At 41.0% G+C, this 25,811-nt stretch overlaps 1 protein-coding gene across 5 annotated transcripts in view; it reads left to right on the top strand.

Annotated features, from left to right (window-relative positions):
• Positions 1–25,811, top strand: part of cfh (complement factor H) — a 161,336-nt gene that overhangs the window by 37,499 nt on the left and 98,026 nt on the right. For all 5 annotated transcript variants that reach the window (XM_031899958.1, XM_031899957.1, XM_031899960.1 and 2 more), the window contains 4 exon segments: positions 14,904–15,071; positions 17,926–18,075; positions 20,300–20,350; positions 21,364–21,546. In XM_031899958.1, the coding sequence (XP_031755818.1) occupies positions 14,904–15,071; positions 17,926–18,075; positions 20,300–20,350; positions 21,364–21,546 (552 nt within the window).

Below are 25,811 nucleotides of genomic sequence, written 5' to 3'. Positions count from 1 at the left end.
GGAATTTAGGTGCCAACAATAAAGCTTGGGGCATTAGCATCAGAGATAAAATTATGTGCACCATTACGTGCCGTGCAGCAGTCACCAGTGGCACACCAGTATTACGCAAAGTTTTTATATTTAGAGAGCCACTGCAACTTGTGTAACCTAACCAGAACATACAGTAGATATTCAATTTGTACTACAAGCACAAAAAACCATAATGTATCTGTCATCCTGTGCTCAAGAACCTTTGCAAAAAACTCAAGGCCTACACTTACAGTAGTTAAATGCTGCCCAGAAATGCAAAGTAATATACAAAACTATGCACAGATAACTGCGCTGACAGGCAAGCTTTTGAGGTGCCAGTAAAAGGACTTGTGGCATCAGCTTTAGAGATAAAAACATCTCATTGATTCATCACACACCACAAGTTTTATCATGCGCCCTGTCAGTCACCCAGCACCTCAGTTCGCTATACCAACAGCACAATATAAGTCCTACCCCATAACCAAAGAAACACTGCAACTAGCCTGAATAACCATAGCTCAAACACAAAAATCTGAATGCCCAAGAACAAGTCTAAACAACCACAAGCTACAAGCACACTTTGTTTTTCTGACAACCTGTGCAAAAAACAAAATCACACACCATAAATCCCTACTTTACTAAAAAAAAAACAACACTTTTGCCAATATGACACACCTTACCAAACTTTTCATCACATATATCTATAACCTAGTTATAAGTAAAGTACGGACCTGCCAGAATAGATAAACTCAATAAATAAAAAACAGCGTCACTTTGCCAGCACAGCTAAGTTTGGAGTCCTGAAACCTTGTGCATAAAAACCTAGAACATGCCAAGTTCACTATTCTGATATGCTAAATCCTTATTCCACCAACAAACCCAGAGAACCATAACCTACCTATAAAAACACAAAATTCAAGTCCTCTCATAGTGTACCACAGTATGGTACACTTCAAAACATGGGTGGAAACACAAAGCAGGCTTGCTAGGACACTTGGGACAATAATACCGGACATCTCGCCTAACACCCTTGGAACGGCAAACCTTACATTTTCTCTGGGCATATGTTTTTTTAGGTGTTGGTGGAATTTGTGCTATAAAATGCTTACCCACCATTCGGGCAACATTGTCATTACCTGGCATGTCAGGAACCTCCTCTACATCACCAAACAACAAGGAAGGGAGCAACTGCAGCAAATAATTGTAATAAGACAATCTGGGGCCTGGTACTGCCGCCTTGTAAACGACATAAGAATTATAAAGGGCCATTTGGATCATATAAATTGCTGCTTTTTTGTACCAGGCCCTGGTTTTTCGGGTGGCATTATAATAATGTTGTATTTGGTCGGATTTATCAACACCACCCATATGCTTACTATATTCTTTACTACACAGTGGCTTTGTTTTTGAGGGCCTACCGCCACTTCTGTGTTGGACAATCATGGTCTCATCGTGGATAGTAGTAAGCATAAAAACAACTTTGGTGTCTGAATATTTTATGGCCAAGAGCTCATTGCTTCTTAGAGCATGTACTTCTCCACGCTTCAGTTTCTTATCCAGCAATTCCCTGGGCAGTCCTTTGCGGTTACGGTTGACTGTGCCGCAGGCTGGGGTGTCCAAAGAATTTAGGGCTCTAAATAAAGGGATGCTTGTGTAAAAGTTATCCACGTATAAGTGGTAACCTCGGCCCAGCAGTGGAGTTATGAGCTCCCAAACAATTTTACCACTGGTAGTCAAGTCAGTGGGACAACCGGGGGGGTCCAAATTAGTGTCCTTTCCCTCATACAGCATGAAATAACTAGTGTAGCCCGTGCTGCTTTCACAGAGTTTGTAAAATTTCATCCCATAGCGAGAACGCTTACTTGGGATATATTGGCGAAATTTTAGGCGCCCTTTGAAGAGCAAAAGGGACTCATCAACACAGACATTTTGGGAGGGGGTGTAAACCTCTGCGAAGCGCTGAGACAGGCTATCTATAAGGGGCCTCAATTTATAAAGCCTGTCATAACCGGGCTCATTAGGGGCAACAGCCGTTGTGTTGTCGTTAAAGTGAAGAAACCGCAATAAAATTTGATAACGGTTTCTTGGCATAACGGCTGAAAAAAGAGGGATGGAAAGGACTGTATTGGTATCCCAGTAGGAAGCTAAAGAATTACGTTCTACGAGTCCCATTGCCAATGTAAGAGCCAGGAATCTTTTTATTTCGTTTATATTTGTGGGATACCATGCCTGGGCTCTTGAAAAACCCGGTAAAGGGTTGCTGGCAAGATACTGCTCAGCATACAAATTTGTGTAACGGACCATGTCCTGTAGGATGGCCTCTGTAATATAGAGATTAAAAAAATCTATAATTTCAAAATTAGTGGTGTCCACACTGAGGCCAGGGACTGCAGTGAAAGGGGGAATTTCAGGGACATAATTACAGGGAGGCCCCCACGCAGGCTCTCCAACTGCTGCATCAGTGCTACCCTCACCCTCTTCTACTTCCATGGGTACATCTTGGGCACTACCACCAGCCTCTGCCTCTTCAGCAGTAAGCGTGCCACCACTACTAACCTCTGCGCTAACCGTGTCACTATCGTCTATCTCTGATTCCTCAGTAGAGTGGTCAGATGGAACATACTCAGACCCAGAATCGCTAAATTCTTCTGAGCTGGAGTCCATGCAATACCTAGCAGCTTCCTCGGTGCTGTAAAACCGTTTGGCCATTGTGCCAGAAATATACCGACAACTGCAAATCTAGCAATCAGCAGGCAAAGTGAAAACAAGCAAGCAAAAAAAAAAAAAAAAAAAAAAAAGCAGCAAGCAAGACAGCACTTGTAATAGGAGAAGCTAGAAAAAAAAAACCTCACTGTAACCTTTTGATAAACTCAAGCCAGCAAGGGATGACCAGGAGTTAACCTTTGGCAATAGAAACTACTAGAACAATCTGAACTTAGCACCTCTGGATCTTTCTAGAACAACTGAAACCAAATGGAATAAAACCACTAAAAGCAATCAAAGAACAATAATTACAATGAAATCGGTGGTCAGAGCCCTGGATCCACCAATGTCACTGCAAAAGCAACCTTTTAGGGGCACTAAATACACAATAAAGAACAATGCAAAGATAAAACACCATAAAATCAGTAAATTCAAATAAAACCACCCAAACCAACAAAAGAACAATAATTGCAATGAAATCGGTGGTCAGAGCCCTGGATCCACCAATGTCACTGCAAAAGCAACCTTTTAGGGGCACTAAATACACAATAAAGAACAATGCAAAGATAAAACACCATAAAATCAGTAAATTCAAATAAAACCACCCAAACCTACAAAAGAACAATAATTGCAATGAAATCAGTGGTCAGAGCCCTGGATCCACCAATGTCACTGCAAAAGCAACCTTTTAGGGGCACTAAATACACAATAAAGAACAATGCAAAGATAAAACACCATAAAATCAGTAAATTCAAATAAAACCACCCAAACCTACAAAAGAACAATAATTGCAATGAAATCGGTGGTCAGAGCCCTGGATCCACCAACGTCACTGCAAAAGCAACCTTTTAGGGGCACTAAATACACAATAAAGAACAATGCAAAGATAAAACACCATAAAATCAGTAAATTCAAATAAAACCACTCAAACCAACAGAAGAACAATTATTGCAATGAAATCAGTGGCCAGAGCCCTGGATCCACCAACGTCACTGCAAAAGCAACCTTTTAGGGGCACTAAATACACAATAAAGAACAATGCAAAGATAAAACACCATAAAATCAGTAAATTCAAATAAAACCACTCAAACCAACAGAAGAACAATTATTGCAATGAAATCAGTGGCCAGAGCCCTGGATCCACCAACGTCACTGCAAATTCAGCACCCAATAGCAATAAAAAAGTTACAGTGCAATAGAATAATTCAAAAACAGAAATCAATTATGAAAATGCCAAAAAAACACTAAAATGCAACCAAATAAATCAGATAATTATAGAGCAAGATCAGAAATAAAGTTTTAGTAAAAAAAAGACTGCCAAAGAAAGCAAAGAAAGAAAGAAAAGAAAAGAAAGAAAGATTTTTTTTTTTTTTTTTTTTCTAAGTGTAAGTGTGTGTGTAAGTGTCTGTGTGTGCTTGGGAAAGTTGTAAATAAGTGTGTATGTGTGTAAAAGTGTAATAATGACAAAGATAGAAGAAGAAATGGAAAAAAAAAAATAAAAAAAATTTTTAGACAGTTGAGATAGAAATAAGCAAAATAAACAGTGGTTAGAGAGTTGTAGTTCAGCTCACACAATGCAGGCAGGCAATCAGGGCGACCAATCCAGCAGGAAGGCAGCAGGAAGGCAGCAGGGGGGCTCCAGCAGTCACATGTGCTCAGCAGGAGTGAAGAGGCGACGCGGGGGCGGCGACATTTAAAGGGACAGCAGTGGACACGTCATCAATGCGTGTCCACTGCTGTCATTGGCTGAGGGACCGGATCGGTGCGGCTCGGGGACCGGATCCGTGAGTATGTGTTCATTCGCTCGTTGCCTAGGGGGTTGTGCAGGCTTTACAAGCGCTGCGCTGCTTTAAAAGCGAGCGCAGCGCTTGTAAAGCCGACAGTGCCATTGGACGTAGATTCTACGTCCCATGGCACTTTGGTCCCTTGGTACCTGGGACGTAGAATCTACGTCCCTTGGCACTTAAAGGGTTAAGTGCTTTATGCACAAAATAGAAAAAATTAGCACAAATAAGAATAACATTTGGGTTTTGCAAGGTAAAATATTTTATTAGACTGTTTATTGCATAGCAAATTTTAGTTGCGCATAGTGCACTTTTAAGATGTTCTTGAAAGTGGTGTAGTCTTTTGGAGCAAACATAACATTCTCTGTCCAACTCCTTGTCTTGCTTATTGGGTATAACCTGCCCCACTGCTCCCATCAAAAGGACCCTCCCCAAAGACTTAAAAGCCAAATTTATCACTTGAAAAATAGTCACTGCTTATGGCCTCCTTTCCTTTTTCCTTAATACTGGGGCACAATTTGTTTCTTTAAATGGAGGCATTTTCAGAGCCAGCTACCATCCCAAGGTTGAAGTAATTTCAATTTAAAATAAGCCATTTTTTGCCTTTAATCTTCTAGTTTAGAGGTAATGCCCAAGCTTTGTATGGCAAACTGATTGTTTTAATTCAAGCTTGAGAAAAGGCCAGATGTAGGCCTGAAACATCGCTATATCCAAAAGCCATTTATATCAAATAAAGGCTTTTCAAATGGAGACAAAAAGGTGCTGTTTGCTATTTTTCTTTACGGTATTTGTGATGGATTGTGGTCATTGAAGAGACATGCACCTGCTTCTGATTGGGAGAGATACGCAGGAGCTGAATATTTAAACCCTAGCTAACATGAACATGCATGCTAAAAATATTTTAGTAATTCTGGGGCTAGCTAATGTAGCAAAGCTTTGGTGATGTTCCAACCAAACTAAATGTATAGGCTAAAACATTTTTTGCAGCATGTTATATGCCACATATATCGGTAGGGACCCATAGGGATAATCTGCCCCTATGGCTTTCAACCCTACCACTTCCTCATTTCTCCTGTTACCGGACAAAGACCCATGTATCAGTTTACAGTTATGCACTTATACCTATTGGTTATTTGGGTTGACCACACCTCTTAGCAAGGAGGTGTGGCTTCCTCTTTGGCTGCCTCTGTGTCTCAGGTGAAGGTCCACTGAGCCTGGGAGCAGAACTCGGCCCCAGTAAAGCCATTTGCCCTAGAGTACCCATCTTATACTCTGGTGAAGTCGGGGACATGGACCCCATGAACGAGGAGCAGTTAGATAGTTACTCTTGTCAAGCACTCTCTAGGAGTGTGAGATAGAGAGGGAAGGAAGCAAGGGCAGTTTTCCAGCCCCACCAAAGAAAGTAGGGAAGGAAGTACCCTTCCATACAGGCAATGTTGCCTCAGCATAGGGCCACGGTTTAAGACATAGGAGACAGGCAGTATCTCAACCCTGTTCCACAGTCGGCTGTAGGACTCTCAAGCTAGGGGTTATCAGCCTCAGAACTGAGGTATCTATCCTGACTGCTTCCAAAGGGGTGCCAAGCTGACCAGGTGCATTTACCCTGCCCAGACTCCTAACAGAGGTGGGATAAACCGGTGTGCATCCTCTCTTGTTGTCCTCAGAGTACTACTATCATTTAACATCTGTATCTGCATTGTGTGTGAGTATAACCCTGCTGAATCATTTGTCTCAACAATAAACTTGTACTATAGTTCAACTGCAAGAACCTTCTGGGGTCCATCTTTGCTAATCTGCACTGCACACAGCTACAGTGAGTTGTAGTTCCACTACACCCTTGCTCTGCATGGTCTCTTCCACCTAGCGAAGGCTCATCCTGTCTAAGAGAGTCGCATGTACCCCATGCTCTAGTCTAAACCATACTAGCCTGGGTTTTAACTATTTAATAGCCAAACAGGAGTTACTGTACCAAGATAATACATCCTAAATATGAACACCAGGAGTCTACTGAACAGTTTGATGCCCAATGTGCATAGGTTTGCCTAAATATGGGGCATGGAGATGTAAGGATACTTACCCTGCTGCAGTGACATCAGTCCCCGTCCAGCAACTTCCAGTGCGCAGGCATGTGCATTGCCATAGCGATGTCCATTTGCGTACTGATGCGTCTTTACGAGGCGCGGCATTACACGGCGCGTCATTATGCAGTGCGGTGAATTGGCGCCAAAGGACAAGCTATTTAAAGCAGTTTGTAGTACTGATCAGTGTCTGGTTATCGCGGTTATCCTGAAGCCTAGCTGTTATTTCCTGTTGATTCTCTGCTGCTGACCGGTGACCCCGACTACTGAGCAACCTGGTAAGACTGACAGGAGGGGCCCTAAAGTAATACTACCCAATATGATCTATAATTTCTGTTCTATTGCAAAATCAACACATTTACTGTGTTTAATATGGGTAGAGCTATAAAAACTTGTATACGTCATTAAACTGTGAGAACGCTTCAGTGCTGAACTCCGCTTGGTGAGGCTGTAAACATCCCCTAATTCAGCGTCTATCGGCTTACAGTCGAGCAGGGGACCACTTCAACACTTGGAGACAGCAATGGGGAAGAAACTGAACCGTGAACCCCTTAGCACCATGTCCCCGTTCTTACATAAATCAACAGCATCTGATTAGCAGCGCCATATCCAAGATGGCGGCTGCAGCGACGCTGATCAAGACCTATGCTTGCTCGCTAGCATGACTTCTCAACCGCAAATTCCAGAGCGGCAACAGAATCTTTCACCATCACTTCAAGAAGGTTTGCATTCTCACTCGACACAGACGGTTACTATAGAAGTGCTAACTAAGCCAAGGGTTGACAAACCCGACTATATCAGACAATTTAGTATTACGCCACAACACCTTAGAAGATGACCAAATTACCTTAAGGGATGAGTTTGTTGCACTCAAAGCACACTACGAGGACCGGGAAAATAGAAATGGCAGACAAAATCTGAGAATCAGGGGCATACCAGAAAGTGCACAAGAACAAAATCTCAGACAATATTTTAGATCCGTATTTTCTAAAATATGCCCAGATCTACCAGCAGAAGGATGTGGCTTTGATGGGGCTCACAGAGCCTTAGGCCCAAGAATGCCTAGGGATGTGATTATCTGCCATTATTTTCAAAGTAAAGAACAAGTTTTATCAGCTCAGCTACAGATATACAATGACATATCATCAATAACCTTAGCAAAAAGGCAAGAGTTAAAACCAATTATCATACCTCCCAACATTTGAAAAACAAAAAGAGGGACAAAAAGATTTGGCGCGCGCAGCGTGGCAAATTTTTTGACCATGCCCACTTTTGTGACCACGCCCCAATTAACACACCCCATTTTTTTAAAAAAAATACTCCTCTTCTATAGTTGAAATGGCGGGATCAGATGCAAATGTGCTATACCCTCATACTGTACCACCTAAGGAAAACAAAATAGCAACTCCTACATATAAAATACAAATATAGAGAGAAGGCAGTCAGTTATGTATGTACGTATGTATAACTTTATTTATAAAGCGCCACAAGGGTACGCAGCGCCGTACAATCTTACAATATACAGAATTACACACAGGGAGGACAAATGTTATAATAAATATAAATGAGTTATAACTATCTACCAGTTTTGCCCCCCCCACACAGGGGAGACAGTACCCCCCATACACAGTGCCCCCCAGGCCCCCATAGACAGTACCCCCCATACACAGTGCCCCCATACACAGTGCCCCCAATACACAGTGCCCCCCAATACACAGTGCCCCAATACACAGTGCCCCCAATACACAGTGCCTCCAATACACAGTGCCCCCTATACACAGAGCCCCCCATACACAGAGCCCCCCATACACAGAGCCCCCCTTACACAGAGCCCCCCCATACACAGTGCCCCCCATACACAGAGCCCCCCCATACACAGAGCCCCCCCCATACACAGTGCCCCCCCATACACAGAGCCCCCCCCATACACAGTGCCCCCCATACACAGAGCCCCCCCATACACAGAGCCCCCCCATACACAGTGCCCCCCATACACAGAGCCCCCCCATACACAGAGCCCCCCATACATGCTCCGACTCCTCGCGCTGCTTCTCTTCTTATGTGGCTCCTTCTCCGGCGGTCCCAGGCCCTTTTATAAGGTTGCGCCCCGTGTGTACGTGTGACGTCATTACGCATGGGCGCAACCTTATAAAAGGGCCAGGGACCACCGGAGAAGGAGCCACATAAGAAGAGAAGCAGCGCAAGGAGTCGGAGCGCTCAGCTTAAGACCTCTCATCCTGCTGTCGCGGATCCTTCCATGAATGTCCCGCATTTCCGTAATCTATTACGAAAATGTGGGACATTCAGGGAACTATTCGGGACAGCGGGATGCGCTGCTTAAAGCGGGACAGTTGGGGGGTATGAATTATGCAACTATTAAGGGCAAATAACATATTCTACTGATGGGGGTTCCCATATAAACTTCTCTTATAAAAAATCTCAAGAGTAGGAAAAAGTGGGCTCAAGCCAATCGCAACTATCCCCGTCGCTATCTCAAAGATCCAGAACACCAACATGAAGATGTCTATCCCAATAAACCTTTATTCTGCTTAATTGATAATCACAAGGCTGAACCAAGAGAGACCTACAGCTCTGGAAACCCCACTTCATGCAGCCTCTCCCTGACACTGGTATACTACATACAGTATCTCTTTCATTGTGTCATCGGTTACCTAATTAAAGGTAACACCTTAAAAACACTGGTTCTTGCTTTTTGTGGTTTTTGTTATTTGATTATTTACTTCATTTTTCTCTTTTACTTTCTTTTTTTCTTTAAAAAAAGACCTTAGTTACAGTCAATGGTTAATTTTTCATGCTTGACCCCCAATAAACATCCAAGACGCCTAGCAGCTGACAACTGACCAGCACCCCAGAAAGCAAATATTGCAAGCAACCCCTTTAATACATCAACGAAAGGGGACACTAAGCCAGACACAAAGCCATCACAACAACATACCTCTAACTCAGGGGTGGGCAAACTATGGCCCGCGGGCCACATCCGTCTCATCACGCGAGACTTGGTGTCATTGGCTGGCCGGAATTAAAGAGACGAAGGGGGCATAACGCTGGCCTGGCCCTGCCCGCCCTGGCCCGGTCCGGCCCGGGGGTAAGTAAATGTGGCCCGTGAGCCAAAAAGTTTGCCCACCCCTGCTCTAACTACTCAGGGCAAGAAATCCTTATACCTTGGCGTTTGATCATTCTATTATTGGTTAACTTTTTAAAAAAACAGTTCTTAAACTTTGTTTTTTTCCATTTGATAGTTTACAAATGGAAGTCCCTCATTGATATTACATTGAATGACCAACCATCAAGCAATGACACAAGCATTTATTTTTACAACACTTTTCAAACCTCCGAGTTGCATAAGGTTGTGCCTCAAACTATTTATTCAAATATATCAAATGTGCTGGATGCTATGAGTATTTTTCTCCTTAAACCTCTTAGCTAACTATCTAGACCTAAGAATATATTACACTGTTTTAAGATATGATTTTGCTATCTATTATATCTACATTCCCCTAAACGAATGACACAGGATTTGAGAAACTGGAAAAGTAAGTAGATATGTAGCGAACTGTTCGACGGCGAACTAATTCGCACAAAAATCGGGTGTTCGCAAGTTCGCGAACTTTTAGCAAAGTTCGCAATTTTGGGTTCGCCTTAGCTGGAGCCAAATTTTGACCTCTCACCCATGGGCGTCCGCAGAAAATTTTCCAAGGGGGGGCAAGTAAGCTAGCATCATCCTGCAACAGACAAATATATATATATATATATATATATATATAAATATATATATATATTTTTTTTTTCAGGATGATACTAGGGGAGGCTAAAGATGGCCCATACACAGACTGACCTACAGCTAATGTGACACTTAGTGGATTCGCTGCTGGCGTAAAAAGTTAACCTCCCAACTACCTCTTGCCGTTCCCACTGACTCCCAGGGATACTGTACAAAAGTGCAGGTGGGGATGCTTTTTTTTTTTACCCTAAAATGTTTAGTATGTAAATGTATTCATACGTGCACTTCTGTTAGGGGATCTGCAAACATTTGTGTTTGTGATCAGTTAGCTTAAAGGGGTAGTTCGCATTCGAATTCACTTTTATTTTTAATGGTTTTTCAGTTATTTAGCTTTTTGTACCTGTACCTGTGTATAGTACCTGTGTATAGTACCCTGTGTATAGTACCTGGGTATAGTGCCCTGTGTATAGTACCCATGTATAGTGCCCGTGTATAGTGCCCGTGTATAGTGCCTGGGTATAGTGCCCGTGTATAGTGCCTGTGTATAGTGCCTGGGTATAGTGCCTGGGTATAGTACCTGGCATAGTACCTGTGTATAGTACCTGTGGGATGAAAAGTTACAGCTGCAGATTCTTCTTTTCAGTCTTCATTTCTGTTTCCAGTTTGCAAAATCTCCCGATCCCTGTGTGCATCTGTGCTCTGATTGGTCAATTTTACTGTCTGTCAAGGAAGCTGTGCTCTGATTGGAGAATCCACAAGAAGAAAGATCCAATCGGAGCACAGCAAAACGGGCTTGCAAGAACAGCTTTCCAGGACAGTGCAGAAACGGAGTAAGGTTTTTTTTTTTGTTTTTTTTTGCTACTTTTCCAGGGGGGGGCAAGTGCCCCCTCTTGCCCCCTTCTGTGGACGCCCATGCTCTCACCCCAGAGCCAGCAGATACATGGCAGCCAATCAGGCAGCTCTCCCTCCTGGACCACCCCCGGACCACTCCATTCCATATATAAACCGAAGCCCAGCAGCCATTTTACATTCTGCCTGTGTGTGCTTGATGAGTTAGCATAGGGAGAGAGCTGTGCAGGGATTTGAGGGACAGTTTAGGTAGCTTTGCTGACTAGTAATATACTTTCTACTGCTCTGTATGTAGCTGCTGTGGGCAGCTGTCCTGCTGATCATCTGCTATAACCCAATAGTCCTTGTAAGGACTGCTTTTATTTTCTGATTACTGTTACTCTAGTCTTCTTTTCATTGTGTACTGCAGCTCCGTCTGTGTGTGTTGGAGATAGGTGTGCTGCTCATAGTAGTGCACTAAGCACTAACCACCGTTTAACACATAATTTTTTTTTATTTGTGTTTTTTTACTTTGCTACTGTAATTTATAGAGCCGAGTGCTATTAGTCTAGCTGTGTGGGACTGGTGTGCTGCTCCTAGAAGGTCACCCCCAGCACCAACCAGAGATCACTTTTTTTTTATTATTAATTTTTTTTTTTTTTTAATTTAAGTTACTGTTCTTTAACGTGTCCAGTGCTGTTTGCTGTTGTTCATAGTAGTGCACCAAACACGTTACACATAGTAGTGACATTGCATTGCAATAAAATCACCTGAGCAATGTTTTTCCACCAGCAATAATATATTCCGTATCCACTACTGCAGCGTTTTGTCTTTGCGTGTGAACCGGCTGTAACCTTTACACGACTTGATTGGCATGTAGATGCCGGACGTTTTAAAGCAGTTTATTACACAAGTTTAAAAATGTAGTGTGATTTCTGCCCTTTACAGCACAAAATGCAACGCTGTGTCAACAACGTATTTTTCAGAGAAATTTTGCCCTTGATCCCCCTCCTGCATGCCACTGTCCAGGTCGTGGCACCCTTTAAACAACTTTAAAATCAGTTTTCTGGCCAGAAATGGCTTTTCTAGGTTTTAAAGTTCGCCTTCCCATTGAAGTCTATGGGGTTCGCAAAGTTCGCGAACGGCTAAAAATAAGCCTATATCATGGTTTGGTCACATTGCTACATTAAAAATGAGTATTTTGCCTAAACTACTATACTTATATGAAACCCTGCTGGTCCCCATTCCCGCACAGCAGCTCAGAAATATTCAGAAAGATATACTCCAAATCATATGGAAAGACAAAAGCATAATACCAAGATCAGTCCTTCTATTTAGTAGTTATCAAGGGGTCCTAGCAGTCCAAGACATCTGCAAATATTATGAAGCCACCCATTTATGCCAAACACTAGCATAGCTTCAGCCTAATCCACCCAACAAATGGAAAAGTTCTACCCCCAACCCTTTCATCTGAGCAATTTATTACTCACTCATAAGACCAAGATACCGCTCTCTCCTTTTTCCCCTAATTCATTGCAGTTCACGGTGAATATCTGGCAAAGATGCAAAAAGAAATACAAAATCTGTGGGACCACTTACTTTCTTACACCAGTTTTAGCCATCCCTGAGTTCCCCATGGGACTAGAACAATCTCATAAACATATTTGGGCACCAATATATATGACCAGAATTATTGACTTTATGGATCCCAGAGGATACAAAGTCTATCCATATGACAAACTAAAAGACAAGTACAAATGGAACACAGACAGGACCTTACAATATCTCCAGGTTAAACACTTTGCAAAAGGTTAAACAAACAGGAGACTAATACTCCAATACCATATGGAAAAAAACTTAGTTAAACCACACCCTTACAAGCGGCTGATCTCCTATTTATGTAAGCTAATGATAGCTCTGCTAGAGGATCCCTTTCCCAAACATAAATATATGCAATATTGGGAGACAGAGTTTGGAGAAGAACTGTAATTATCAAAGTGGGACAAAATTTGGGAAAATGCTAAGGGAATGGTAGTTTGTGCTCAACAAAAGAAAAATGTATACAAAGTTACGATTAAATGGTACTTAACCCCTCACAGGATAGCCAAATTCATCCTGCAGGCCTCTCCACTATGTTGGAGGGGATGCCTAGGAGTTGGGACCCTGTCACATATCCTTTGGGCCTGTCCCAAATTAACAACATTCTGGGAAGAGGTTTGTGATCTTATAAAAGCAGTTCTAGCACTATCGCTTGATATTAAACCACCACACCTCCTATTGGGACTACCAATACCAAAATTGAAAAACTCTGTCCAGAAACTGGTCAATCATATATCAGCTGCTCGTTTAGCAGTTACATCCATATGGAAATCCCAAACGACCCCTACAATAACAGAAGTTATCTCTAAAGTGGAAAGCAATAAACGCTTTGAAAAGATAACTGCTCATATAACAAACAGAGAAAGTTTATTCCTTAAAAAATGGTCCCCTTGGGAAACTAATTTTTTAACAAATGTCACAGACCCAGCAGAAGTAACCCACGCTGATCTTATTAGTACAAATAATGGAAACTCTTAATTTGTTCTCTGAACCCCCAAAGCAAAGACAGACTAAAAATCCCATACCCAGAGGGAAATTTATAAATCTCATAAAGGGTAATGCAATTATAGCAATGTGTTGGTCAAACAAAAAACTGGACTTCCACGTTCCTTCCAAGTTTATGTTTCTAACTACTCTATTTGCATTGACTTTATATATATCTGTAGAAGAAGAAATATATTCTGCTACAAAATGCATATGCCTGTGTTATTTACTGCAGAAACTTTGCAATAAAATTTGTAAGTTACAAAAAAGCTTGTATACAATGTTCCCTCTAAGCTGTGCGCATGCGCACAAATTTTGAGGCCAGTACACACAACAGATTGTGGTGTGCACATAGAATTTTGTCTAAAAACAAAAAATGTTGTATTTATTCTGACCTGAGCACAAAGTTTTAAAAAATACCCACAAAGGTTTAAAATTAGTGATGTAGCGAACATCGCCGAAAATGTTCGCGAACCCGTTCGCAGACTTTCGCCAAAACTCGCGAATATTCGCGAACTTTGCGAACCCCATAGACTTCAATGGGAAGGCAAACTTTAAAACCTAGAAAAGCCATTTCTGGCCAGAAAACTGATTTTAAAGTTGTTTAAAGGGTGCCACGACCTGGACAGTGGCATGCAGGAGGGGGATCAAGGGCAAAAACTTCTCTGAAAAATACTTTGTAAAAAAAACGCCAAAAAAAACGCCAAAAAATAAAGCAAAAAAAAAACGCAAGCTATTCCTATGTATATGCATAGGCGAAAAAACGCGGCGGAAAAACCAAGGCGAAAAAACGCGGCGCCGAAAAAAAAACGTGGCGAACCCAAAGTGGCGAACATCGGCAAAAGTCCGCGAATTTGCGCGAACGCGAACACCCGATGTTCGCGCGAATTAGTTCGCCGGCGAACAGTTCGCTACATCTCTATTTAAAATGTGCGCACAAAAGATTTACATTCTCCCAAATCCAAACTTTCTACTCCATACTGCAAAGCTTTGCTGGCTTTGATGACATTTCTGAAAATTGTCTCAAAGCTTCTGCATTGCAGCATCTTATTTCCCACTTGTCATTAGGTACCGAGAGCATCCTAAATATTAATACCAGGAGTTTACCAATGTGCATAGGTTTAGTATAGCATATGACACTGAAGAGTAATTGCATCTGTTTTTGCTTTCTATCAGAATCTTGCATGATTGAATCTGTAAGTCACGGAAGATATATTCCAAATAAAAAGATGTTTGAGCATGGAGAATCCTTAGTCTATGAATGTGATGAAGGATACAGGAGTACAAAAAACACAAGGTTTGATTCTGCTACGTGTCCTTGGACATCTCCTCCCCGGTGTGTTGGTATGTTTGTTTCATATTTTATACATGTTCCTGAGAGCATAAGTGTATGATTATAGATGGATTATGTGCTAACCCGATATGATTAATAATTTTAGAAGATTTTTAATGGAAAACTATACCCTCAAAAAACTTAACCAACAGAAAGTTTATATCATATTAAGTGGGACATATAGCCCTTAGTATTTAAAATGGCAATGACACATACTAAAAAAATATATTTTTCTAAAAAACAGTCTATTTAGAGGAAACCAGTCTATTTAGAAACCTGAATTATTTGGGGATATAGTTTTTCTTTAAAAATGAACCAAACAACGTCTTGTTAATTTTTTCTCATAAATTCTCATAAATAAATCTTTATTCAGGCATACCTATGAATCCTACACTTTTTGTGTACATTATTTGTAGGAGAGACTGAGCCTTAAAGGAGACTCCTCTCCTCCTTATACCCCTCTAAATATAGGAGGATTGTGCTTAAACAAAGTTGTATCTCGGACTGATTTATTGAGAAAATCCACCAAAACCCTACTAGTCCCGCCCATCTGTTCCACTTCCTGCTGGCTGAATTCTCTGGACACGGCCCTCAGTACACTGCACTGTAGGATAGGAACCAATCAGCAGCTAGGCTGACCTGATAGGGAAATGAGGCCTGTCTTTGCTCGTGTGAGTGCAAGGCTGTGATTGGCTCTCCCCCTCCTGCTGTGCTTCTGGCAGGGATTGGTAGGACACACCCACCCTTCATTTGAAACATGAACAGAGAACTGATAGGATCTATAGGGAGCTCCAATAAAGGGGCCGTTTTTACAAATAGGATTAATGTTTAGCCCAACCAGCACCAAATATTATTCATAATTGCCTGCAAAATTAGGGGTTTATTCGATTTATCCAATATGTCTTCTTTAAAAGCACAGTGCCTCCATGTAGTGGGCTCTGAGGTATACACCTCAGGAAATCCCACTAGAAAAATAAAATAGTTTAACAGATATAGACAAAAGTGCATAAGGTGAATGTTAGTATGTCCCTCTGCTGATCTTTTAACAGTCTCTGTATATAAAACTCCAAAAGCAGAAAGTGATTAGCGACTTCAAGCTGTAGGGAGGAAGTAAATATAGAAAAATAATATAGTGTAATATTTCTAAACACACTTTAAGGGGCAGATTTATCAAAATGTGAGCTTACAGCTTAATACATAAAAACTCACTAACATTCTATTCATTCCTATGGGATTTCTAGAAGCATATTTATCAACAAAACAGCTAAAAATGCAACAAAATCCCCAAAAATAGAATATACTCACTACAATAATATGCAAAAGGTGTTGCACTGTGCAAATATGCTGTTTGAATTGTCATTATTTTTTTTCCCACAAACATTACATTAAAAAAATATATGTATGTGTCAGTGCTGTGAAAGTGCGAGTACTCTGAACCTCCAGAAATGTGTGTACGTACAAATTGGTATGTTAGTGTAGAAAGTGTGTCTGGGAGTATGTATGTGTCACGGGCTTGTAAAACAAGGCAGGCAGACTGTCAGGGCAGGAGGGCTGCAGCAGCAGGTGGAATTGGCTGTTAGGATCTGGAAGAGGCAATGGTCTGGGCCACAGGAAGTACAGGCAGCAGTAGACACTGTGTGATTGTGCCGAAAGGCCCATTTGTCCCCCAATTGTGCTCATTGCCTAAGGGCTGGGGAGTGGGTAACAAAGGAGTGGCTTTAAAAGATCTCCTCAGCTCCAAAGTGCTGCAGAGCATAGAACCTACGTTGTGTGGCATTTTATTCACAAAACTTAAATTCTACGTTCTGCAGAACTTAAAGAGTTAAAGTTCAACAAGATGGATGTGCAAAAAAACTAGTGCTCAATATGAGTAAGGACATAGGAAAGAAAACACTATATAATATAGTGTTAGTGATAATTCTAGAAAAATAAAATATATATACCCTTTTTTTTAATTTATGCATAAAGCATAGTTCATAAAAGTGCCAAAAAGCTAATTTTAGGTGCATTAAGTTATAGTTCTGTAGTTTAAACACCACAGTCTAAGTGCTTCTACAACCTAATGAGTGTTCCCATCATATCATCCCTTATAGCTGCTAACATGTTCTGGTGTAGAATCACTACCACAGAATGAACTATAACTCTCTGAACCAAAAATAGCATGTTGCCACTTTTATGAAGTATGCTTTCATTATAATAGTAATATAGTTTATATATTTTATTTTCCCACAATTAACATTAGTACTTCACTATACAGTTCCCTTTTTTTTCTTTCTTATCTCATCAATGTTTCTACACACACAAATTTTCTGCTTTCTTTTTCTTTGACTCCTCACCCCCCTAAAAAGGCAAGCGAAAAGCCAGCAGCATCAGTAGCAAAGTAACTTTAAAAGCCTTCTACTCCATGGCCTGACCAATGCTCACATACTGTAACTCCTGCTCTCACCCCCCTCCTCCCCATGAAGGCAGGTGGAAAGTCAGCAGCATCAGTACAGATGTACAGTATTTGTATACATTTTGAAATTTACTTCAGCCTAGATTTTCAAATACAGCTTTTAAGTCACAAAAAATCAATTTCATGGTTCAATAGGAAAGTATGCATACAAAGCATACAACTAATAAAATACATTGACAAAGTTTTGTAGGTTGGGAATACATTTGAATTATATGATATAATTGCAGGGGATTACATATTTCTGATTTGTCCCCCTGAAGTAGGGTTGCCGCCTTTGTCAGGTTATAAACCTGGAAAAAGGTCAGTAGCGTGTGGCGCCAACGTCACCATGTCATGTCATCATGTGATAATTCTGGCGGCATGATGACGTCAGGGGCTGTATAATCTTGTGTTTTTTTCTCTGTTCTCAGAAACCACTTGTCACATAGAAGAATTAAATGAGGAATATAAAGCTGGAGATGTTGTTCAGTTTGCTTGTTCACGTGGCTATGAATTAGTAGGCCAAGAAGTCAGTCAATGCTATTACTATGGCTGGAGCCCAGAACTGCCTACCTGCAGAGGTAACTGTTATATATACGAGAAGCCTATCCTTGTTCATGCCTTGTTAAAACAATAGTGTTGTGATTTAATTTATTAATGTTTAATGTTTATTTCGACATTACACCACACCGGTATAGGATCTCTTATCTGAAGACCCAATATCCAGAAAGCTCTGAATTATGGGAAGGCCATCTCCCATAGAGCAAATAGTCCAGTTTTTAAATGATCTTTCTATGCTCTGTGTAGCACTTTTCTGCTACTGAAGAAAATCCTGGACTGATTTCCACTATTTGATGCTACAGGAGGCAAGTGCCTCAGATATATATAGGAGAGCATGTACACTGTAAAATGGCATGCCTCCACCCAGGGTCAGGGCACATTGAGCTGTAATGTAAAGGTTCTTGAAAACAATAAAAAAGAACGAGTTTATTGAACATCCACAGGGTTACTCAAAACACAGTGTCTCAGAGGCAACTGGTATAGGCAAAATCACATGCAGAGTGTAATACAGACTGACACTCCCCTGAGGAGAGTTTGGCAGGAATCTCACTTCACCTCTGCCACACCCCGTAGTGGCCTGGATCACCTCAGGGAATTCTCTATCTTGATTCCCTGTTCACTGGGATCCCTACACTACAGCAAAATATGGCCTGGGAGCGATACCTCCAAACTGCCTATCCTATGTTGGAGCTCAGATCTGCTCTTTCTAGCTCAACCCTAACTGCCTTACACTCCTAGGGGTAAATTATTATTAAATCATGCTGTGTAAAAAGTGGAATGAAGCATTACCAGTGATGTTGCCCAGGGCAACCAATCAGCAATTAGATTTTAACAGTTTGAAAACCAAAGCAAAACATCTGATTGGCTACTTTGAGCAACATCACTGGTAATATTTTACTCCATTTTTTACACAGCATGATAAATATACCCCTAGACTGTACTAGCACGGGAGCTTTACTTGCCATTATCTAATTCACGGGGCCCTGTTCCCCGACTTTAACTGGGCCTGTGCCCAGGCTCACAGCAACATCTACCCTGTTCCTCAGGTGGAAGCCAAAGAGGAAGTGCCACTCCTTTCCCAGCACTATATAGTGAGACAGGAAGTGACCACCCTACCTGCTATCCAATAGCATACATATGTAAATACTTACTTAAATACATTCCCTACCTATGGGAACTGACCCTGCAGTGATTTAAAACCATAGGGGCCATTTAACCCTATGGGTCCCTACATCGTCATCCAGTGCATGCTTACAATCTTTAGGTTTAGTGTTCATAGCACTAGCGTTGCCTGTCTTGGTGCACAATGCCTAGCAATAGGCGCCCTTACAGCAGGCTCGGGCTCCAGCAGATCTCTCTATCCCAGAGCCTTACCAAAAAGTCCCTATTATGGCAGCCTTGTCACCCCAGGATACTAACCCTCCTGGTCTCCTTGTTGGAACCTCTGCTGCTCTACTAACTACCCCCTGAACCTATCTTTCACTCCTAAAATGACTATTACAAAGCTGCCCTAGCACTTACTTTTCTTATACTGGAATTTTCCTATGTTCCAGGCTCTCCAGCACCACACCACCTCCTCCAGTAAGTGGGTAACCAAAGAAGAGGCAAAACACATAAAAACTTCCCTTTTTTGTAGAACAGTGACATCTTCTGGCAGGTTACTGAACTGCCAGGAGAATATTTTAACGCAGGAAAAGGAAACAGCTTCCCTTCTATAACTAAGGACCCCAATCTAGCTCACTAAATTATGCCCAGGGGACCAAAGGACCTAAAGGCTGGCAAAACCTTTACCCTCCTACATCTGTAATAATAAATCAGTGCCTTGTACTTTAATGTAACTAACTAAGCTGCATGAATCCATGCTGTTGCCAAAATAAGTCCCATTGGGTTTATTTAATGTTTAATATTTTTTAATGTTTAATTATTTTTAGAAGGTATGGTGATCCAAATTACATAAAGATCCATCATGCAGAAAACTCCAAGCCCTGAGCATTCTGGGTAATAGATCCCATACCTGTACAGAGACCACATAATCTATTTTAATGAAAAATGTGATAATCACAATTTTAAAAGGAAAGACATGTTTGAATCATCTGTCCCAAATATCTAGGTACGGTTTGCTCAATGTTTTATATACAAAACATGTACCCATCTGTGTGTTTGGCTTCTAAAGAAACTTCTTTAATAACTTAAATGTTTCCACAAGTGCATACTGAATGTCATGATTTTGCTTTATTTGAACAGATGACTATTCTGGACAGGTAAATCGGTACAGACTAATTACAAAGAAGCAAGGTATGATTTTACAATTTTTTTGATAAAATGTATAACATAGCAGGTTAAATAATTTGTTGGAACAAAATACTGCTAATTAATAGTACATTAATAGAACATTGCAGCAGAATTTTCACCTCAATTATGGAAACACATAGGTCAGTGTAGGTACTAGTGATAGGGTAACCACAGGATACTACTTCTAAAAATTATATTTATTCATTCTGAAACAATGGATCCACACATATTAAAATACTTCTCAAAGTTCAATATTTATTTTTTGTTTTTGCACTTCATGTATTTACTTAGGTGCAAAAATTCAGCTTGTCTATCTCCACTAAAGTTTGCATTAATATGCCAGCTATATATTCAAAGCAAAATTGTGTAATTACTAAATATCATAATTGCGTCATTCTGAGCATATTGTGCCAGAACATTGCTGACAAAAATGTCATGTAATTACGCAAGCATATTGTTCAAATAACTAATATGGTTACAGGAGAAAACTTTGCTGCATCAGCCAGTAAACAAAATATTTAGGAACAGATAGGGTAGCATGTAAGTCCTCACCCAAAATTTTACAATACAATTGTAATGGGTAGTAATGCTACATACAGTAAATAACACCATAATGCAATGGCATATGTGGAATATTAGCAATGGAATATGACATAGATGCTCACCTTAACAGGTCCAGTTTCAGGGAAGTACAGGTACTTCTGGCAAAAAAATGACTGTGAAACAAAATTTGTCTTCTTGATATATTGGCATATTTTCAAAGGGGCAAGGTGTGTATATAAAAAGGCAACCAGCAGACAACCAGAGAAGGAACTGCTTGCCTGACCTGTGTATACCGCACGTTTTGGGCCAGCACACACATCGCTAGTTCTTACTCATGGGAATGGCACATAGTACACTTTGATTCACAATACCTGGATTGCTCTGATTTAACAGGTAGCAGTGTTTTCCCATGGCAAATAGCAGCAAAGAAATGCCCATAGCAAACAAAAGAGCTTTTTTTTTCTCTTTGGCAGTGGATCTCAGTGTGTGTGCACCTGCTCCCAAACCACCACGCTCCCAGGATTCAGAAATAGGAAATATCACCTATCATAATGACAGTACTGTTGAGATAAGGTGTGCTTCACAGTATCGAGCCCTTGGATCAAAATCCATCAAATGCGAGAATGGTAAATGGCAGTCACCTCCTCAATGTATTGGTGAGTATGCAAGTTGATCCCTCTTAAGAAATACAGGATTTTGGAATAGTAACATAGTAACATAGTAAGTTGGGTTGAAAAAGATATACGTCCATCACGTTCAACCATTATGCCTATATATAACCTGCCTAACTTCTAGAAATGTATTCTATATGTACTTTTCAGTAGAGACTGAACTTAAAAAAAAAATTAACAGGCATGTAATAAACATCATTTAGAAAGCAAACCTGGGCAAACCAATTTTCCTTTGCATGTAGTTCCTATGTTTTGTGAATAAATAGCAACTCAACCATCAATGGAAAAAATATAGTACCATTTGCACCACTGTACATTGTATGTAACAGATGTATTATTATGCTACTTTTAAGCAGGTAAAATTGTGCAATAAAATGTTATCTTTTATTCTATATTGAGTTGTGCAACTGCGGTTATGCCAAAAATTGACACAGTTAATTCCGGAATTCATTAAAGATACTTGCGTCGTAAGCTGCATCCTGCACTTGACATATTTGTGCCTCCTGTTTTTAATTACATGCTAGCACGCCAACCGACTAAAGGAAACTTTAAAGATGGAGATATTTGTAGGTTTCTCACTGCGGCCTGTGTAACTAAATGCAGTACATGTACACCTAAAGAATTGTGTGCAACTGCAAAATCTGATCCTCTAGTCCAAAATGATGCTGGAATTGTGGGGAAAAATGCTGTATTCTAGGTAAAACAAAATGGTGAATTGCATTGGAAAAGGCACACTGCACTTAGTAAAGTAAATTTCCCTTTGTAATGTTGCTTGTCCAAGCCATGCCTTTGTCGAGCCACAGTTGAATTCTATTATGGGCCTATAGATATGAACATAAATATATATGTACAGTTAGTGAAGCACAGGACTCCCATCATCACTTACATTGCTCTGTAATGTGGCATGTAGTTCCAAGACAGCTATCACAGACCGCAAAGTTAATGTTTTGGAAGCATCCACTCCCTTTGTCAAGCCTAAAGTGCCTGATTAGCCCACCTAGCTTTTAATAAAATATCATAGGTCACATGACACCATCACAAGCCCTATCCAATATAATAAAAATATATAACATTATAGTCTATGGACCAAGACACATTATTGAACACCCTCTTAATAAATATGCAATATGGCCAAAAATACAATATGATCACAAATACATAATATGCCACATATCCACAACTCCAGATATTAAACTTAAAGATTATTAACAAAATCAAACAAAACTAAATCAAACAAATACATACAAATCACAATTTTTATTGAGTCTAGTAGGTTGCAAGGTTTTCAATTTTTGAATCCAATATACCCCCCCAAACTGTTTTCATCACTTGTTGGGAAATATGATCATGGAGTTTTTGTGCTGTCTCCCCCACATACCAAAAGCCACCAAGGGCACTGTAGAAGATCAACACAAAAATCAGTGTTACATGTAAAGTGATTACACAGATCAGCATTAACTATAATACTACATGTCTGTAGAACAAATTTACATTTAAACATACCCAATTTTGGGGTCTCAAAATTTTAAATCTCACTTGTTTGGGTCTAGTGTATGGTTTTCCTCTCATCTTCCAAACACTTCTGAAAGTGATTCAATACAGAGTGGATATGGTTTTGATTGCTCCGAAATAGCCTTTCAGGCTGTGGTATCCATTTCATCTAAAGCTGGCTGTGGGACCACCCTGACCTCTTCCCGGGGTAAAAGATCTGTTGAGACAAGGGCCTCTTTTTTTTATCCCAATCCAGCTGCTCTGTCCATGCAGGCCTGGAGGGATAGATTTCTTTTGTGGATTCAACAGAAAGATCAAACCTCGGGGGTGATTTCCCTATCTCAAATTTGTTGGACAAAGAATCCAGTGGTGAAGATGTTTTTCTGTGACAGCTCTCAAGTTATGGCCACCTGATAGGAAGGCTCCTCCAGCTTGGAGTCTTCATCTGGTTTTAAAGTGTCTGACCTTGAAACCATGTGAGCCACCGGAGTATATCACCACCTCGTTTTTGACTCTCAAGACTCTTTCTTATTGTGACCGCCTCCAATTGTAGAGTGGGAGAGTTAAAGGGACTGTCCTATGGTCTGAATCAGATCTTTTTTCTGCATAATAGTCATTCTGAGGCCAGACGAGTCATTTTGTCTAAGGTGGTGGCCTCATTTAATTTGAAGAAAGAAGTGACGTTGCCAATCTTTTTGGAGCAAGAGGCCTCAGAGTACTTACAGAAGGTAGATCCAGTATGGTGGTTAAACTTTAATTTGTAAGTTTAAGGGTCTTTCAGGAAGTCAAGCAGATCGTTTGTAGACCCAGCAGGAAGCCTTAAGGGGCAGGCAGCCTCAATTATTAGTTGATTGTCCCATGCCTCTTTAAGAGTGTATCAATCTCAAGGCAAGCTAGCTCATTTGGGTTTGAGGGCTCATTCACCAAGGCCTGCGGCAACCTCATGGGCAGCTCTGGCAGAGGTTCTGAAATTGCAGGTTTGTGAGGTGACTTCTTGGTCATCAGCTCAGACTTTTCTCAGACACTATTGGCTAGAATCCGTTTCTTCCAGCAATTATGGAGGGGCTCATTAGGATTTTGCTTCATAAGTAAGTGGCCTTGCATTTGTCTTCTGTTGTGTTTTCTTTTTATTCCCACTCTTGTTAATAGAGTACTGCTTGGTATATTCAGGTGTAATGCTGATATGTAGTGGCCAGGAAAGGAGAAAAATGTTATCATAATTAATAATATAATTCTTCTTTCCTGACCACTCTCCATATCAGTATTTCCCACCCTTCTGACAGAGCTTGGTATTAAACAAGGTGGGTGATGGTACTGTAACCCCTATTTGACTGTAACAACAGGCAATACCAGCTAGATAGGCTTTAGAGCATGGGGTACATAGGACTCTACATGCCAGATGGGTTTTCGCTATGTGGAAATATCCTTGGGGTGTAGTGCAACTACAACTCACTTAAACTGTATGCAAGCAAACACAAGAATGGGTGCCAGAAGGTTCTTTGTGGTAAACCAGAACTTAACTTGTTTATTGTCCAACACAATGATCCACAGGGTTATAGCAATACTCACACAGAGGAGATATCAGGTAATTGCACAGACTGTAGAAAAATATGGTGTCCACCGGTCTAGCCCACCTCAGCGGAGGGTGGGGAAGGTAAGGACCACCAACCAGCACGGCCTCCCTGTTGAGAGTAGTCTGGCCAAGTATCTATATCCTCAGGGTGTCCCTTAGCAGCCAAGGATCCCTCACAGACAACTATGGATCAGGGATAGGAACTGACCTGATACCTGCATCTAAACCGTGGTCCTGCACTAAGGCAACAGTTCCTGTAGAGAAGAATACTTCCAGCTAACCTTTCCTGATTGGAGCCAGAAACTGTTCTTTCTAACTAATCTCACTATCCTTGAAAGAGCTCTTATAATTATCCTGATACTCACTACTCCTCATTCATGGGGTCCCTGTTCCCTGACTTCACTAGTGTTAATCGAAGCCTCTAGGGTACTCCCTTTACTGGGGTCCTGTTGATCCCAGGCTCAGTGGAACTTCCACCTGGGTCATCAGATGCAGCCAAAGAGGAAGACCCACCCCTTTGCTAAGCACTATATTGAAGTGCCAAGGGAGTGGTCTACCTATTAACCAATAAGGCACATATGCTAATGGCACACTAGATGCATGGGCCTCTGCCCAGTAACAGGACAAAGAAGGAACTAGTAGGGCTTAAAGCCATAGGGACGTATTAACCCTATGGGTCCCTACAGTACCTTAATGGTTTTGGAAGGGAGTAACTGTATGGTTTGTGGGTGAGGACAGGTGGGACCCTTGGATGTAATGCTGATATGAAGAATGGCCAGAAATAAATAATTATGGTAGGTATAATATCACTTATCCCCTTTCATAGAATTCTAAACAATATCTTTTGTATGATGGTAATTGTAAGGTGGTTTGGTTCAGCACTGCGGGAGTTAAAGAGTCTGGGCTGCAACTGGCCAATCAAGTGGTGAGGAGAGGCTATTTGTAGCTCTTCCATTTTGCCAAAGTTGCCAAAACTGGTTATTTGTAGATACAAGTTGCTACTTATTGTCGGCTCCTGTAAAAGCTTATTGTGTAATTGTGCTCCCAGTTACTGACTCGGGTATTACCCCTGGGCATCACACTAGGCAATTACGCTCACTTGGTACTGACCTCGGCCCCAACTGTCACTGGCTCTCCCCCGGTTCGGCTCTCTGTTCTCAGCTATTGCCGCTACTCCCTGTTTGGC

The sequence above is a fragment of the Xenopus tropicalis genome, chromosome 4 (genome assembly GCF_000004195.4).
Source record: "Xenopus tropicalis strain Nigerian chromosome 4, UCB_Xtro_10.0, whole genome shotgun sequence".
Classification (NCBI taxonomy): domain Eukaryota; kingdom Metazoa; phylum Chordata; class Amphibia; order Anura; family Pipidae; genus Xenopus; species Xenopus tropicalis.
The sequence above is the reverse complement of the archived record's forward strand: the minus strand, read 5'-3'. Positions and strand labels throughout refer to the sequence as shown.